Below are 13959 nucleotides of genomic sequence, written 5' to 3' on the forward strand. Positions count from 1 at the left end.
GCTAAGTTACAAATCTGGAGAAGGGCACAGAAAATGTCTGCTATACTGAAAGTTCCCAAGAGCACAGTGGTCTCCATAATTCTTACATGGAAGAAGTTTTGAGCAACCAGAACTCTTCCTAAAGCCTGCCGCCCCACCTAAGTAATTGGCGAGAAGACCCTTAGTAAGAGGTGACCGACATCCCAATGGTCACTCTGGCTGAGCTCCAGAGAACCTCTGTGCAGATGGGAGAAACTTCCAGAAGATCAGCCATCACTGCAGCACTCCACTAATCTGGGCTTTATGGCAGAGTAGCCAGAATAAAGTCCACTCCCCCTGTCAGCATTTTACATGCGGCAGGTGCCATTGCCCGCGGCATGTAAAGTGGTAAACAGCCCGCATTGGCACTCCTGCCGCTCCGGGCTGTTGGACCAGGGCCGCGGCACTCATGTGAGAGCCGGGTGCCTGCTGCACAGGGGACCCGTGCAGCGCTTAGACTGGGCCGCTGTATAAAAGCGGCAGCCCAGCCTAAGGCCCCTTAGTGACTGCAGTAAAAAGGTGTATGGGTGGTCACTAAGGGGTTAAGGACAACTCTGAATATCCTTGAGTGGCCCAGTCAGAGCCCTGACTAATCTCTGGAGAGACTTGAAATGGCTGTCCACCAACAGTCGCCATCCAGCCTGACAGAGCTTTATAGGATGTGCAGAGAAGAATGGCAAAAAATGTACAGATCTTGTGGCATCGTATCCACTGGACTGGAGGCTGGAATAGCAGAGTCTGAAAACCTTGCATTGATGCAAGTATTAGGTTTTCATTTTCAATAAATTGGCAAAGATTTTGAACATTTGTTTTCATTTTGTCATTATGGGCTATTGAGTGAAGAATTATTTTATTTTTAACTCTAGGCCACGAAATGTAAATAAGTCTGAAGACTTTCTGAATGCACTGTATATTCCTTTGTGTTCTTTAATTCTCTTAACTGACCAAATTGTTATCTTTGTAGGATCTAAGCGCAATTCTTTAACTCCCAGAATTACTTCATTGTCATGTCCCGGCTGTTTGCGTGATGTGGACCTTGGAGAGCGAGGCATTAACGGCCTTTTTCGGAACTTTACTTTGGAGACTATAGTAGAGCGCTACAGACAGGCAGCGCGGGCTGCCACTGCCATCATGTGTGACTTTTGCAAACCTCCAGTCCAAGAATCCACAAAAAGCTGCATGGATTGCAGTGCCAGCTTCTGCAACGAGTGCTTCAAGATTAACCATCCATGGGGAACTATCAAAGCCCAGCATGAGTATGGGCCACCTACATCCAGCTTCAGACCTAAAGTGAGTTATCAGCTTCTATCCTCTTTAATTTCTCTTTATTTTAATATATATATAGATAGTATGGCTGGGGTCACATAGCATTATATTGATCTATTATGCTATGTAACCTGGAATGTATTGGATGACACTGACATAATGCTGCCAGTGTTCTCCAATACATTCCAGAACCGTAAGGGTTACATAGTATCATAGATCAATATAATGCTATGTGACCCCGGCAGTGCTGGGGGGGTTAGGCCAGGAGCTGCGCGGCAGACTCGCAACGTGACACGCGCTTGTCTGGAAGAGGCCTAAGAAGGTCATTCAAAGGATTGGACTATAGGATATTGGATGATTGAAGTCATGGACTGCTTATTATCAGCAGTATTATCGCCTGAAAAAAACTCGTAAGTTTCTGTGGGTGCTGTATTACGGAGCGGCCCCCTCTCTGCCAGGCTGTTTGGCAGACAGCTGCTGATTGACAAGGCTCTCCTCCCAATGAATTACCAGTCTTTCCGAAAAGGACCAAAGTGTACACTGCACCTTTTGTAACTACCAAAACGTCTTCTGAAGATAACTGGCCATATAGTACGGTAAAGGTGCTGTTTATTAACGGCTGTATCGACTATTGTGCAGCAATCAGTTGGGTATCGGAGGCAACCGGGTACCCTAAAGAGAAGGGAGAGATTTAGTAGTTTCCTCCCATGAGGAACACTGTCTATACTTTTTTATTTATTATAGGACAATAGCGCTATAGAGCCTATTCTTGGGATAGGTTGGATTGTTCCAGCACTTTCATGGTTAAAAGAACCTGTTGTCACAAAATGCAGTTGTCAGGCGGCATGTAATAGAGCAGGAGGAGGTTTAGTAAAACTTGTCATTTTATACATTTATATCTCAGCTTTTTCTCACTTCATTGTTCACATGGAGGTGGTATCGATGATAGAAGTCTGTGTAAGGGCTCTTAGACGAGCGTGTCCTGATATACATGCCCGCGTGGGAGTGCGATTTCTTGTTCCGTACACTGCTCATTTCACGGGACCGCACAGCATTATAATGATTTACACTGCTGTGCGTCTGTCAGACCTTGCTTCTACATGTGATCCTATGAAAGGAGCGAAGTCTGTAGTGGAGGATCACGCTGACACACGGATATGGTTTGCGCACTAGACACGCTTGTCTGAAAGATGCCATAGTGTGTTTTCAAAGATGGCGGTTAATACAAAATAGCAGGGATTTGGGCTACTTTCACACTGGGGTTTTGGTTTCAGTTTGTGAGATCCGTTCAGGGCTCTCACAAGCGGTCCAAAACGGATCCGTTTGCATTCTAATGCATTCTGAATTGAAAAGGATCCGCTCAGAATGCTTCAGTTTGCCTCCGTTCCGCTCTGGAGGCGGACACCAAAACGCTGCTTGCACTTGTCAGTGAAAACTGATCTGTCGCCATTGACTTATTGTGTCAGGACGGATCAGTTTTCACTGACACAATAGAAAATGGATCCTATTGACTTTCAATGGTGGTCAAGATGGATCCGTTTTGGCAATGTTAAAGCTAATACAAACTGATCCGTTGTGAACGGATGCAGACCGTTGTATTATCGGTGCAGATTTGTCTGTGCAGATCTGCGCTAACATCTAGTTTCTGCTGCATCGGGGTGCATCGCAGGTTTCTTTTGGACCACCTTTTGTGTACACATAGGATGAACTATCAGCAGTACTTGATCATCAGTGCTGTTTTTATTCTACAAATGCTCAAGTAAACTTAATAGTATTAAGATGAAAGAAGTTGAGAATGAAGTGCTTTTTTAATATGTGATTTGAATTGTCCTTGGCTGCATTTGTCCAGCCGGGAGCCTTGGTGAGGAGGCGCACAGGGCACTGCCGGCACATTCTGAGGCCACTGCGTGTAATGTCTCTGCTGACTGTTACTTGGCAACATAACATAACAGCCTGGACTGAAACTGAGGAGACCGTAGTGGGGAAGGGCACAGGAGGCGCACGTACAAGTGTCTGCCTCACATTCACCATGACATTAGTGCAGCTAGTAATAGGCATTATTAAAGGGAACCTGTCGTCAACTTGATGCTGACATCACTGAGGGCAGTATAAAGTAGTGACAGAAATGCTGATGTCAGCGATGTGTCACTCATGAGCTATAGGTAAGTGGTTGCCGAGAACCAGCATCATAATCATTGCAGCACAGGCCTTAAAGAGTCAAATCTACCTGAGAAGAGTCATGGTTATTCATAATCTCCTGCCCTCTGCCCATCTGCTGATTGGCCGTTCTCTACTAGAAAGAACTACGAAGGAGAGAAGGCATTCATGAATAACCAGGACTCTTCTCAGGTGGCCGTGACTTTTCCAGGCCCAGTCTGCAATGATTGTGATGTTGGTTCTCGGCAACCACTTACTATTAACTTGACAGACCGCTTGACAGACCGCTTGACAGACCGCTGAAATCAATTAACTTGTCTCTACTTTATTCTGCTGTTAGTAAGAGCAGCATAACGGTGATGACAGGTGCTGTCATCTATCTAAGACAGATTAATATGAATAATTCATGTTTCCCTGCTTGCCAGTGCTGGAGGGGTCTGTCCATCGGTGGCCTCCATTTATTTACACTGTGGAGTGCCATGGGAACTAGTGCATCCCCAGTGTTGGGGCTCATGCACACGACCGTTTTGCGGTCTGTTTTTCACGGATCCTTTGTTCCGTATCTGATTTTTATTTATTTTTTTATTTTTTTTTTCCCTGATTTTAAGTTTTCTTCCGTTATGTTATTCCACAAAACATAGCCATATTGTTTCTGTATGTGATCCGTTTTTTGCGGATTAGAAACAGTAACTTATTAACCATCAAACATATGGGCTCGGCATAGCATTTGTACAGTATGGATCCGCAAGATACAGATGACATACGGATGTGTTCTGTGTGCGTTCCGTATTTTTTGCAGACCCATTGTCTTGAATGGGGTCTCGGACTGTCATTTACAGACAATAATAGGACATGCACTACTTTTTTGCGAAATGGAGTACCTCCTGTTTTTTTTTTTTTTTTTTTTTTGCGGACCCAATGAAGTGAATGGTTCCGCATACGGTCTGCAAAAAAAAAAAAAAGGAACGGAAGCAGAAAGAAAAATGTGTTTGTGCATGAGCCCTAAGGGTCAATTCACACGTCCATATGTTTTGCGGTCTCCAAATTGCGGATCCACAAAGCACAGACACCGGCCATGTGTGTTAAGAATTTTGATGACCACACATGGCCGACACTATGGTAGAAATGCCTAGCCTTGTTCATGACTGCAGACAAGAATAGTACATGCTCTTTCTTTTTTGCAGGGCCGGAGAACAGAAGTGCGCATCTTATGGCAGGCACCGGGCGGTGGTGATCAGAACTATACATAACGTACCGGTATGTCATGGGTCCTTAAGGACTCGGGAAACATGCCGTACCGGTACGTCATAAGTCCTTAAGGGGTTAAAGGGAACCCGTCATCAACTTTATGCTGATCTCGCTGAGGGCAGTATAAAGTAGTGACAGAAATGCAGATGTTAGCGGTGTGTCATTCATGAGCCATAAGTGGTTGCTGAGAACTAGCATCATAATCTTTGCAGCACAGGCCTTGAAAAGATTCAGATCTACCTGAGAGGAGTCCTGGTTATTCATGACTTCCTGCTCCCCTGCCCACCTGCTGATGACTGACAGTCTTCTACCTAGTTTTCTCCCTTTCTCTCTAGGAGAGACCTGACAGTCATCAGCAGATGGGCGAGAGAGCAGGAGATTATGAATACCCATGACTCTTCTCAGGTAGATTTGACTCTTTTCAAGGCCTGGGCCGCAATAATTATGATGCTGGTTCTCGGCAACCACTTCCTTTTAGCTCATGAGTGACACCGCTGATAAAAGCATTGCCGTCAGTACTTTATACTGCCCTCAGCGAGGTCAGCATAAAGTTGATGACGGGTTCCCTTTTAAAGAGAAATGTTCAGTAGGTTTTCCTCAACTAAACCACCAGAAACACTTTATTCAGCTTATTGTAGCTGTACATTTTTATATGGGTGGACTACAGTACCCAGAAAGATTATTTGGTTTAGAGCAGGAATGCTCAACCTGCGGCCCTCCAGCTGTTGCAAAACTTAAACCCCCAGCATGCCCTAATAACTGTTTTCTGTCCAGGCATGCTGAGAGTTGTAGTTTTGCAACAGGTGGAGGGCTGCAGGTTGGGTGTCCCTGATTTAGAGGAAACATCACTGAGGGGAGATCTAATTACTATGTATAAATATATCAGGGGTCAGTACAGAGATCTCTCCCATCATCTATTTATCCCCAGGACAGTGACTGTGACGAGGGGACATCCTCTGCGTCTGGAGAAAAAGTTTGTACACAAACATAGAAGAGGATTCTTTACAGTAAGTGCAGTGAGACTGTGGAGCTCTCTGCCTGAGGAAGTTGACGAATCATCAATATCAAGAAACTGGAGAACCCCTAACAATCTGAATAACATGTTGGTGGTTTAGTAGAGGAAAACCAAGTGACAGGTTCCCTTTAAAATGGGCTGATGCACATCTATGACTTTTACACTTCACCTCGACCATCTGAAATATCTTAATAACTTACTAGCCGTTGATCTAAAAGAAACTGATTTGAGCTCAATTCATCATCATTCTTAAAAAGCAAAGTGCTGATGTAGCTTTAGCATATGGCACATTATATTTTCATTGGTGTGGATGTGAAGTCACTGCCAGTTGTTGGGATATTAGGTTTCCATGTGAATAAAGCCCCATCTGTCTTCTGAGGATTAATATGTACAGTATATGGTTTAATCACTGAGCCGGTGATTCTGTAGAGGTCACTTATACCCAAGCTTCCTTTTCCTTTTCAGATCCCTTTCATTAAAGATGCAGCTCCTTAGGCTTTTTTTTTTTTTCTTCTCTTTAATGGCGCTTTAATTACTCCTTGGTGGGTCTAGTGATTGAGTACAGAACCAGAGCACAGGACTGCCTTACACATCTGCAGGTCCTTGATGCAATTCTGGTTGTATAGAAGGATTTACTGGTCTATGAAGGTATAAAATACTTACAAGCTCTGGTAACATGGATGATGAGGTGTGCTGTCTAATGACCGTACCTCTGTGTAACTAATGTGCAATATGTGGATCTAGTCCTCAAGGCTGCAGCATGTTGTAAGGCAACTAGTAAAATCTATATCATATATACTGTGTTCTATGGAATAAGGTATAAGGCTTGCCCTTTTCCTTTCCAGCCCTGCAGACAGATACGTTCTGCAGACAGATACTTAAAGTACTGCTAATTTTAGAAGGGTTTCCGTTGAGGCTTGAGACATGTATGATGAGTAATGTAGTGTTGTTGAACCTTATATGGGTTCTTTAGTCACCAGAAGGTCTTCTGTGTGTGTGTATGTTTTATATATAATATATTTTTTCTTTCTCTTTTTATATGTAAACCCTTTGCCTTATGTCATGCTATTAGCAGTGAACCAGTAGTTTTCAAATATTAAATGGTCAAATTGAAGTCTTCAAGGGACTGCAAGAATGGGGCATGGGCAGTTTGACTACGCCTGCATCCAATCGCTGGCTCCAGTGTAGACCGAATCTCCTTGTATAATGTGACCATTTGTCATGACATAAGGGTAACTGGTTACTGACATGGCCAGTGATTGGCTGCAAGAGATGTCAAACCAGATGTTTAGGGCACTTTCAGACGACCCCGCCGCGTTTTGCGGTACGCTAATTGCAGATCTGCAGAACTTGAATGCCACCTGTGTACATTCTGCAATTGGCGAAACAGACAAGCATAGGACATGCTCTTTTTTTTTTCTGCGGGGCTGTGGAATGGAACAACTGATGCAGACAGCACATGGTGTGCTGTCTGCATCATTTGCGGCCCCATTGAAATATAATGGGTCTGCACCCATTCCTTAAAATTGCGGAACGGATGCTGACCCATTCATACGGTCATGTGAAGGAGCCCAGCAGAGCATCACAGGCTGGGAGGAGGAGCAGGGAGCCGGCGCTGGAAAGCGATTTGAGTAAGCTTCCCTTTACAGGTCCAGACAAGTTGCCCCTCCCCCAAGTTTTTTTTGGGCACTCTATATTGATGGCCTATCCACAAGATGGACCATGAGTATCTGATCATTGAAAGTCTGCAGTAGCTCTGTCCATTGTATAGTGTTGCTCCCATCCACTTCAGTAGGAACATTGCTGCAGTAGCCCGCTCCACCTACTACACAGCCAGAGCTACTGCAGAACACGATTGGTGGGAGTGTAGTGTTTTGGACCCCACTGATCACATATTGATGACTTACCATCAGGATAGACATCAATATAAAAGTGGACAAGCCCTTTAAGTCAGCCAGGAAGAGGCAGCAAGCCACATATTGTACCTGTGCCAATTTGTGCCATGTTTTAGAAACCCGCATCTCTTTAATGTTGCTGGTTATTTTTGAATGATTTCTTTTCTACCCCAACCACCCCCTTCCCGCCCAATCAGGCTTTGCTTGTGTGGAAATGAACAGAAAGCGTCTGACTTCTTAAAACATCTACAGGTCCGTCTAAAAAAATTAGCATATTGTGATAAAGTTCATTATTTTCTGTAATGTACTGATAAACATTAGACTTTCATATATTTTAGATTCATTACACACCAACTGAAGTAGTTCAAGCCTTTTATTGTTTTAATATTGATGATTTTGGCATACAGCTCATGAAAACCCAAATTTCCTATCTCAAAAAATTAGCATATTTCATCCGACCAATAAAAGAAAAGTGTTTTAAATACAAAAAAAGTCAACCTTCAAATTATGTTCAGTTATGCACTCAATACTTGGTCGGGAATCCTTTTGCAGAAATGACTGCTTCAATGCGGCGTGGCATGGAGGCAATCAGCCTGTGGCACTGCTGAGGTGTTATGGAGGCCAAGGATGCTTCGATAGCGGCCTTAAGCTCATCCAGAGTGTTGGGTCTTGCGTCTCAACTTTCTCTTCCCAATATCCCACAGATTCTCTATGGGGTTCAGGTCAGGAGAGTTGGCAGGCCAATTGAGCACAGTAATACCATGGTCAGTAAACCATTTACCAGTGGTTTTGGCACTGTGAGCAGGTGCCAGGTCGTGCTGAAAAATGAAATCTTCATCTCCATAAAGCTTTTCAGCAGATGGAAGCATGAAGTGCTCCAAAATCTCCTGATAGCTAGCTGCATTGACCCTGCCCTTGATAAAACACAGTGGACCAACACCAGCAGCTGACATGGCACCCCAGACCATCACTGACTGTGGGTACTTGACACTGGACTTCAGGCATTTTGGCATTACCCTCTCCCCAGTCTTCCTCCAGACTCTGGCACCTTGATTTCCAAATGACATGCACAATTTGCTTTCATCCGAAAAAAGTACTTTGGACCACTGAGCAACAGTCCAGTGCTGCTTCTCTGTAGCCCAGGTCAGACGCTTCTGCCGCTGTTTCTGGTTCAAAAGTGGCTTGACCTGGGGAATGCGGCACCTGTAGCCCATTGCCTGTACACGCCTGTACACGGTGGCTCTGGATGTTTCTACTCCAGACTCAGTCCACTGCTTCCGCAGGTCCCCCAAGGTCTGGAATCAGTCCTTCTCCACAATCTTCCTCAGGGTCCGGTCACCTCTTCTCGTTGTGCAGCGTTTTCTGCCACACTTTTTCCTTCCCACAGACTTCCCACTGAGGTGCCTTGATACAGCACTCTGGGAACAGCCTATTCCTTCAGAAATTTCTTTGTGTCTTACCCTCTTGCTTGAGGGTGTCAATGATGGCCTTCTGGACAGCAGTCAGGTCGGCAGTCTTACCCATGATTGCGGTTTTGAGTAACGAACCAGGCTGGGAGTTTTTAAAAGCTTCAGGAATCTTTTGCAGGTATTTAGAGTTAATTAGTTGATTCAGATGATTAGGTTAATAGCTCATTTAGAGAACCTTTTCATGATATGCTAATTTTTTGAGATAGGAATTTTGGGTTTTCATGAGCTGTATGCCCAAATCATCAATATTAAAACAATAAAAGGCTTGAACTACTTCAGTTGGTGTGTAATGAATCTAAAATATATGAAAGTCTAATATTTATCAGAACATTACAGAAAATAATGAACTTTATCACAATATGCTAATTTTTTTTAGAAGGACCTGTATGTATATTGGGCTTCTACTAATACGAGTCATCTGAATTGCCCCTTGTGTTGGTAAAAGCGATCTGTTAGGCTCTGTTCACATCTGTTTTTCTGCTTTGCGATGTCATGAGTGCAGAACAATGAAAACTACAGACACAATGGATCCGAATGAATGGAACGGGAGCCCTTGTGTTTTTGCCATGTTTGACATTTTGCTTGACATAATAGTTCTGCACGTGGTGCTCTTCTGTCAGTCAGAGCCTACAACACTGATGAGAATACCACCTTAACATAGTCTACCTGGCGCACTCCTTTTCCACCACCTGTTGAATACATGGACCCCTTTAAGTAGGTAGCAGACTTGCAGTGCCTTCTATACTGTATAATGTGTGATGGTACCTGCACCAGATGGTAAGTTATGGTAGTGATCATGAGAAGCTTGTTTAATGGTGTCTAACAGAAGCAGAATATTTCTTTGTGAACAGGGTACACTGTCTGTGTATGCTCACGATATGCTGTATTTCCAGGTGCTCATGTGTCCTGAACACGAGACGGAGAAGGTGAATATGTATTGTGAAATCTGCAGGAGACCGGTTTGTCATTTGTGTAAACTGGCAGGTGCACATGCAAACCACAGAGTGACCACAATGAGCAACGCCTACAAAACTCTGAAGGTAAGCCTGGCAACGTGGTGGCAGTGGAGGTGAATCCACGAAGACTGTGAACTGACAATAACATAAGACTCCATATTCAGTGATGTAATGTTGACAGGCCCTTAGTGCTGTGACTTGTGGAAAGAGTGTATGACCTATACATCAGTACTCGGGGAGTGGTTTCTGGAACGAAAAACCTTTCTCAAAGTAGGTGTAGACACCTTCCCCTCTAGCCTTCCCTGTGTGCTTGTGAAGAACTATTACTTATGAGCTTGACATACTAAGCACTACACTGTAAGCAAGGCTCTAGATGAGGAAAAAGAAAATGTGGCTCCTACATTTTACACTAAAGAGCTAGGTGTAGGAAGAGGAAGCTGCAGAAACGGCACTGCACTTTGGTTGTGTACTGCAGCTCAGATCCATGAATACCACTCCCAACCTATCGAAGTGTGTAGTACTGGTTTTGGAGTAAAGCAGCCAGCCATGTTTTTCAAATACTAGGAAACCTTTTCAACCCTGCTGCATAGACATTTGAAACCTAACATTTTGGCTGCCTCTTGCTGCCACTAGAGGGAGCTTACGGTTTTATTATGGACCTCAGTTTTGTAAGTGTAAGCTCTTAAACACCCTCTAGTGGCAGGTGTCGGCGGAAAGTACATAGAACATGTTTCTAGTAAACCCTTCTGTCAGACAGACTGTCCACAGTCCGCTGTACCAGTTGCTGTTAGTCATTCTGAATTTTAATAGAAATACTTCCAGAATTTTACATTATAATATTTATTTATTTTTTTGGCATCCTAAGATTTTAAAGTGCCACAGGTGCCCAAATATATATTTGATTTTTGCTCTTTGGTCTTATGTCCTGGTAAGAAGTGGTCAGATAACCAATACTTGAAATGGCACTATAGAGCCAGTTTCACCTGAGCATTTTTAGTTTGGCAAACACTCTGTGATGGCGCGACTTCCTGGACTGAACACTGCTCCTGTCCTCAAACTTGGAGCATCTTAATGACTGGCAGTTCCTGTCTCACCACAGGTCTATTGTACAGTATTATGTGAGTACATTACCACCCACAGTCGGACCGGAAATCACAGCATCATAACTGACGCTCCGACTTCAGTCGGAGTACTGCTTGGTCCCGAAAATTGCACGTAGTATGTTTCCTGGACCCAACACAATCATGTAAAGCTGACCTAAGGATGCATGACCATTGATTTAAAGCAGGGATGCTCAACCTGCGGCCCTCTAGCTGTTCTAAAACTACAACTCCCACCATGCCCTTCTGTAGGCTGTCCGGGAATGATGGGAGTTGTAGTTTTGCAACAGCTGGAGAGCCACAGGTTGAGCATGCCTGATTTAAAGGAGGAATCAGCAAAATAGATGCCTATTGCAGGGCCAAAGGGAATGGTTCATGACGCATGGGTTCTCATTTCAGAGTTCTTTATGATCCGGTCTTGGGCTCTAAGGCATAACAACTCTACAACTCTAAAATGTACTTCAGGGGCTCTTGCACACTGCTTTATTTTTCTTCAGTGTGCGATGTCTTTAAATTTATTTTTTTATTTTATTTTTTTCCTCTCTTCATGGATGGCACACTATACGGCCATGAACACGCGTGTGTGTGTGTGTATGTGTGTGTGTGTATGTGTGTATGTGTATATGTATATATATATATATATATATATATATATATATATATATATATATATATATATATGCTAGGAGTAGCCCTTTCTATTGATGGACGTGAGGAAAAAGGTGCGCACATGGAAGGTATCTGATGCAGTGGTTTCCAAACTTAGTAATGTGGATTTCCATAAGGAATCTTGATGAACACTCGGCAATGATCTTCATTTTTTGTCCTCCACAGGAGAAGCTTACAAAGGGAATCGGTTATCTTATCAGCAAAGAAAGTCAAGTGAAGACACAGATAACAGAACTGGAGATTTTAATAAGAAGAACTGAGGTATGCGCTGTAGGAATGGATTTATTTAATAGGTTTTCTGGAATAAATAATTATATAATAGAACTGTTCAGTTGCTTCTCTGTGAAATTGAGCTTGTGCTGTTTTCCACTTCAGGGCTTGGATAACCTCTCTAACATTCATGATCATAGTCTGCTTTGACTTTTAGCATTACTGCCTTTACTATAGCAGCAGTGATGTAACCATTAACCTTTTCACTACCCTAGACCTGGGAGACCTGCTCAGTTAAGCAGGCTATTGTCGGTAAGGAAGCGTTCTTCCTGACAATCGCCTGCTCGTCAGTGAAAGAGACCACTGAATTTACTTGCAGAGATCTCCTCCACAGTATGCGGAGGAAGGATCACTAATGCCATCGTAAACCCCTGTATTCCTACACAAGATGGGTATTTGACCAATTCCCTCGTTCGTCCCCATAGTCATTGTTTGTCGGCAGCAGATTGTTTCGGATGACCCGATCCGCTGCCTGCAAATGATTGTGATGACCACATGAACGATCCTGTCACCCAATGAACCACTGTTTTGCTTGTTCATCGGGTAATCGGCGGTACCTTTTACAATGGAAGATCGTTGCTAAAGAGTGTTTTGCAGGAACGCTTGTCAGCAATAATCTGCCTGATGTTCAGGTAATGTAAGGGGGCTGCATGTAAAATAAAGATTATCCTCCCAATAAGATTATTGCAGTCATTGATTTAAATATGAGCAGGTGTAGATGGCAGGTATACTGGCAGAAGGAGGCTTACAAACTGTTTTTGCTTATGGGCCCTCAATTTTCTGTGTTGGCCCTTGATAATCCTCATTTCTGACTGTTCGTGCACCAACTAGGCTGTATCTAACTCCCAACTAGCATGTGTGTAGTTTAATTTCCCACCACGCTTTCGGTGATTTGTGGTTTTAGTGACTGTTTGGGAATTGTACGGAAAGTTAAAATTCTATATTATAAAATTTATTTATATTTATGGGTTGGAAAGCTTTTTTTTTTTTTTTTTTTTTTTTTTAATAAATGTACTGTATATATTACTTCTGCAATCATACTTTTATCTTTTAGACCAATGGTGATCAAGCCGTAGAAGAGGCTACGTACAACTTTGATAAATTGTTTAATATCTTGGAGGACAGGAAGGCGTTTGTGCTGCAGTCTATAAAGAGTTCCCAGTCTTCTAGATTAGAAAAGCTGCAGAGTCAGTTGGATGAATATCAGGGCCTTTTGGAGAATAATGGACTTGTGGGGTATGCACAAGAAGTCTTGAAGGAAACGGATCATTCTTGTTTTGTGCAAACTGCCAAGCAGCTACACACCAGGTAGTTATTTTCTTTTACACATTTTATACAAAATGTTAGTGAATAGCCGCTTTCAGACGAGCGAGTTGCATACTGCCGACTCGCAACGTGTCTACTGCAGCTCCCGTCCTGAACTTCCAGCACTGCCGGGGTTGCATAGCATTATATTGATTTTTTTATTATGCTATATAGCCCTTCGAGGTCTGGAATGTATTGGATAACACTGACCGCATTGGGTCAGTGTTATCCAATGCATTCCAGAACTGTAAGGGTTACATAGCATCATAAATCATTATAATGCTATGCGACCCCGGCAGTGCGGAGGGGTCAGGACAGGAGTTGTCTTATACTCGTACTGCAAGTCTACAGTATGCAACTTTCTCGTCTGAAAGCGGCCAATTTTACGGGGCTGATGGTCTGGTCCCACCCGCATGGTGGTTTTTAAAAAGTCCCAAAATGGGGTCTTGTGACTGTTTTACGCCAAAAAATGGTGTAACCTTCTGAGTAAATGGGCCCCAGTGTTTTTTCCAGATAGCAACTGTACCTGTGTCTCTTATTCATAGCCCATGGTACAGTACTATACTGCCATAATACTGACTGACTACTGCT

General features: G+C 43.4%; 1 protein-coding gene across 2 annotated transcripts in view; it reads left to right on the plus strand.

The window, feature by feature from the left end:
- Positions 1-13959, plus strand: part of TRIM36 (tripartite motif containing 36) — a 100238-nt gene that overhangs the window by 65554 nt on the left and 20725 nt on the right. For both annotated transcript variants that reach the window (XM_044275919.1, XM_044275920.1), the window contains exons 3-6: positions 983-1308; positions 9962-10108; positions 11959-12054; positions 13118-13371. In XM_044275919.1, the coding sequence (XP_044131854.1) occupies positions 983-1308; positions 9962-10108; positions 11959-12054; positions 13118-13371 (823 nt within the window). The remainder of the gene's footprint in view (positions 1-982; positions 1309-9961; positions 10109-11958; positions 12055-13117; positions 13372-13959) is intronic.

Source organism: Bufo gargarizans, chromosome 1, assembly GCF_014858855.1.
Source record: "Bufo gargarizans isolate SCDJY-AF-19 chromosome 1, ASM1485885v1, whole genome shotgun sequence".
In the NCBI taxonomy this organism is placed as follows: domain Eukaryota; kingdom Metazoa; phylum Chordata; class Amphibia; order Anura; family Bufonidae; genus Bufo; species Bufo gargarizans.